Genomic DNA, 5,000 nt, shown 5'->3' with positions numbered 1-5,000 from the left:
CTTTTTTTTCACGTAAGAATATAATGAACGCTGATGGTATGATATTTCCTAAGTATCTCTCCTATTTTTTGTCATAAGTGGCTATCTTGTCATCAATGAGTTTACCAAAGGTCACCGTTAACTTTTACGAGTATGCCTACTTCATCATTGATGAATGGATCTCTTTAAAAGGTCCTTGGTCCAAGCGGCAAAACAAGAATGCCGTAAATACAATAAATTGACGTTAAAATAGTCGAAAGAAAACGATTAACATCATAACAGCGCAATTTGAACAACTGTGGTCCTTATAGTGTTTCCAGGATCTGCAGGATCTGAGTATTGTTCTAGTACAAATATTCACTATTTCCAAGTTAAATCGTCCTCAAATTAATTTTGGTTTGTCGCGTTTCTAGGTGAGTGAACTTCAGCGGCAACTGGCGGTATTGAGAGCTGATATTGAAGCCAAAGAAGATGCAGAGAGAAGAAAAGCAGAAGGGTAAGTCATTCACTTGCGTTGTAAGTCAAATCAAGGGAAAATAACTGTAGGAAGAAGATCAAGGTTTAGGAGACACGTTTTTTAGGTTAATATTACGGACTGATTCTCCCCTACGTTAAGATCATGTAACAGCCCTTTTCACGGTTAGTTTTTCTCATTTGCATTACAATGTAATCTAACGTGGGTGCGAGGCAATTTCGGGTTAAAACTACAAAATAGCCCGAAATTGCCTCACATACATGCTAGATTACATTGTGATGCAAATGAAAAGGCCGGCTATTGGCCGAATTTATCCTGGAGACGAATAACTGGTCTAAGACAGGTGTCTAGAAGAGACAGTTGCTTAAATTGTTCAGATAAGTGCACGTGCGAGGATCACACATTGATAACCCGCTCTTTAAAGATACAATTATTTCATTCATCGAGTCCTTTCACGGGAATACATGAGCCCAACAAATTGACCTGCTCCCACTGAACTGAGTGGCTTCGTAGCTCATTTGGTGGACCTTTGCACCGGCATCGCAGAGGTCATAGATTCGAATCTCGTTGTAGCCTCCTGAATAATAATAAATAATAAACAAATAAGTAAGCTAGATCAGTAAAGAAGAAAGACGAGAATTCGAAGAAGTGATCGCCCTAACATCAACATAGACCTCCTCAATCTCTAAAACCTTTAACCTTTATGGTTGGGGGTAAAGGTCCATTGTGTCTTTTGTTTTCTCAACCCTACGATTCTCAGTTGAGTATGACACTAGGGAAGTTTGCTGACAAAGTTTCAGCGTTAAGTTACCAATGTTGTCAAGGGCAACTTTCTTCGTTTCGAAGAGTAACTTTTAGGGCCTTGACGTCAGGAGGCCCGCCAAAATTTACTAACGGTTAAATTCAAACTGGTGACCGTCACCGGTTAAATGAAGTCAAACCCCGAAAAGTTACCCTTGGAAACGAAGCAAGTTGACCTTGACAACATGGTAAGGTTAACGCTGAAACTTTGTCACGAAACCTCCCTAGTGTCACACTCAACTGAGAATGGTAGTAATACTGATACAATCGTCTGTGGTACAGAGAAGACCCAGTTTGGCGTCACAATCACTCTTTTTATCTTGTTTTTTACTGGTAATCCGCCCGTTGGCAGTAGGGTAGAATAATGCCTTAGAACCTACACAATATAATATAATACGTTGTTTTTTTAAAAAGAGAGATTTTAAAAGAGTTAATGCTTTTTGTGAATAGACGGCCGCCCACTCGTCCTGCCGACAAAGAACCCGAACCTGAGACGGAACCGGAGCCGGAACCCGAGTCGGAAGCGGAGCCGGAACCCGAGCCGGAACCGCAGCCGGAACCCGAGCCAAAGCTTGTGGAAGAGGAGGCGGATACTGAAGACATTCGCAACAAAGTAGTCAAACTGGAGGAAGACATACAGCATGTAAGAAGTAACAAAACGTCTACTGCCAGGGAGGCGCACTCAAGACTAGTCAGCGCTATCACTGACTTCAGCAGTGCAGCGTCTTATTATCAAAAAGCGTGTTTTTTGAGCGACGGACGGTAACCCGAAATGAAGCGTTTAATCTTTAAACTCTCCTCGACGTAACCACATTTTTAATGCTAAGTGTCTTTACTCTTATATGGAACTTTTTGCTGGCTTGAAAATTTGGCCAAAAGCAACATTTACCACCAAGAGTCCATTACAGTCAGGACAGTTGTCTGTTTTTAAACCATATTTTGCTGGAAATAAACAATAGACCAAATCGGCTAATTCAATGTTGTACCCAATTCATATCTCTCGGGGTTAAGATTCTTTGTCTATTGTATTTGCATTATAATTCTTTAGCATTCACATTTAAATAATATGGAAATAGCTGGAAGAAAACGTTTGAATGGTTTGAATTGGGTACAACATTGAAATAGCCGATTTGGTCTATTGTTTATTTCCTGCAAAACGTGGTTTAAAAGTAGACACTTTTCTGACGTTGATGGGGACTAGGAAATTTGATGGACCCTTGCTACGACCAAATAAAGCGAAAAAGACACCTCCGGTTACCTTTCGTTGCCCCGTCGATACGAGGTTCTTACAGTCTTGAATCCGAACTTGAAGCTGCAGTTTCAAATCCTTTAAGTTACGTTTGTATTAAATAAAGAAATGACGCACCAACTCAAAGCGAAACCATAGAGTTCAGAAATAGTCAGTAGAACCAGGGAGTTTCGAGAAACCGGATTTGATGCCAAAATACTTTCTTTTCATGTTTGAAACCTAAAAAGTAAAGTTTCATCTTTTATTTCAGACTTCGTCTCAAGTAGCGAAGCTGGAAAATACAGTGGAAACACTACGAACAGTCGTGACACGAAAAATACAATTAGAGGCCCAAGCGGTAAGTAAATGGATAATTTTCAGTAGATTGGTATGCTTGTGTTCATTCAAGATCATATTTCTCCGTTTTGGATCGGCTTACATCCCCCTTTTAAGTCTAGCTAGCTGAGCAAACAGAATCATCCTTAATTTTTCTATTTATTTGACGATCGACACCATTCTTCAATTTGTGGCAAGTCTTGGGATGAATGATGCCCTTTTACGACGCCACCTTATTTTTGCGGAGGACGTTTCAATTTGTGACAGTTGAGAACGCAGAAAATCACTTTTAGTTTAGTTCTAGAAGATATTGTATCTGTCAGGCATTACTAAGACGAGGATGGGTCAGTTTGTTTCTGTAAGGTACGGCCTCTTGTTCTTTCAGTTGAATTTATGGCTCTCGTGCATAGTGCAATGGAAAATACGCGGGCCGTAACTTAAGTGCAACCCATGAAGTTGTTGTCTTTATATACCACATTTATAAATGGTGGCCAAAGGAATATTTCTTTTGTTCTTACGCTAATATGCCATTTCCGAGTTGATGGCTGCCTCCTCTTCTAAGCGAGTCTAAGTGCAAAGTTTTTGTGATGGTAATTAGTTCTACTTTACATATGAATGAAAACTAATTTTCATAAGGAAAACTTTGCTCTTAGACTCGCTTTGAAGAGGAGGCAGACAGGAACTCGGAAGTGGCAGATTAGACCCACTAGCCTCGTTTGCATGGACAAAACACAAAATAATTGTTATTTTAGAACGAGGCTAATTGGTCCGGCTTATTAGAACATAAACAAATACAAGGTCCATGTAACGGCATTTTCACAGACGAGGTCATGAATAAGATTTGGCGTTCCATTCTCAATCCCATGGGTAGTAAGTTCTCATCCAAGACTTGTGATTAGCTGGATGGCGCAGTGGTGAGAGCACTCGCCTTCCACCAATGTGGCCCAGACTCGATTCCTAGATCCGGCGTCATATGCGGATTGAGTTTGTTGGTTCTCTACTCTGCACCGAGAGGTTTTCTCTGCGTATTCCGGTTTCCCCTCTCCTCAAAAACCACCATTTGCGTTAATTGTTGATTTCAATTTACAGTGTCCTCAATTAGTGCTCCAGCGCTAGAACGACTAGACACTTAAAGTTCCTTTCCTTTTTTGCATTAGTGAGATTTAGCCTCGCGTTTACGTCAGACCAAAAATTGCGTTTTGCCAAAAGTCAAAGGAAGTAGTTTGATTTTGCCTAATTTCTGTCTGTTATCTACAGATATCTTGCATCTTCTCAAAAGAAATCGTAAGAAAAGTTTCATCTTTTATGACAAAAAACAACCTTCCGTTTGTCTTTTCACGTAATGAATAAATCTCCGGCTCTCTACTGTATCTCTGTACAATCCTAGCCTACGCGTAGCCGTACCCTCCCCCCGAAAGGGGGGAGGGAGCGTCTACGAAAAGCTGGCCCAAATAGTGTTCCGTGACGTCACGCCTTTTGCAAGAAAATGGATAATGGTTTCTCAATTAGTCAAATACCTTAGTCAATTCTTTCGAGAACACTGATTGGTGAAAATATATTGTACCGTTGACTTCGGTCGCTTTTTGGCGTCGATGATAACAGTGAGGAAGGAAACGGTGCAAAAGGAACGTGAATAGTTTGCTCATCTTGGCTCGGAGATGGGCTGTTACTAGCTAGCCTGGGGCGCTTCAGTGTGCTGAAATCCAAACTTTCTGAAAGCGATTCCTTCGACTGGAAAACAAGCCGAGCCTTTTCGAAACTTGGTGCGTAGGAGATACCAAGGTTGTGCTGCAAATTTTGCCGTTTTTTAAGGGCAACATAACTGTGTTGTTCTTAAACGATGATTATTTCTTTCCATAAATGAGATTAAGGTCTAATTAACTCCGAGGGTGGACAAACTTTCATTGCTTACAGAAAGGATTTACTACAAGACACCACTGGGTATATCTGTCATTTATCTGATTTCACTGAATCCTTATCAAGAATTAATCTGTAACTATTTTCAAATTTCGAACAATATTCCATAAGATAAATAAATCAGTTTCAAGCCAATAACAAGTGAGTGAATCCGTAAGCAATACAATAACACAGCCTGCAAATGTACTTCAAGACTGTTTTCACATCAAAGGTTGTCTTCTTGCTTTGGACTAAATATGGCTCATAAACCTTTTCAATGTCTCA

General features: G+C 40.3%; 1 protein-coding gene across 1 annotated transcript in view; it reads left to right on the top strand.

The window, feature by feature from the left end:
* The window catches only part of LOC137971234 (coiled-coil domain-containing protein 154-like), a 34,304-nt gene that overhangs the window by 26,126 nt on the left and 3,178 nt on the right, over positions 1-5,000 (top strand). The window contains exons 11-13 of the mRNA XM_068818012.1: positions 393-475; positions 1,706-1,898; positions 2,755-2,841. Coding sequence (XP_068674113.1) covers positions 393-475; positions 1,706-1,898; positions 2,755-2,841 — 363 coding nt within the window. The remainder of the gene's footprint in view (positions 1-392; positions 476-1,705; positions 1,899-2,754; positions 2,842-5,000) is intronic.

This window comes from Montipora foliosa, chromosome 9 (genome assembly GCF_036669935.1).
Source record: "Montipora foliosa isolate CH-2021 chromosome 9, ASM3666993v2, whole genome shotgun sequence".
NCBI lineage: Eukaryota > Metazoa > Cnidaria > Anthozoa > Scleractinia > Acroporidae > Montipora > Montipora foliosa.
Note: the sequence above shows the minus strand (reverse complement) of the source record. Positions and strands in the feature narration are given on the sequence as shown.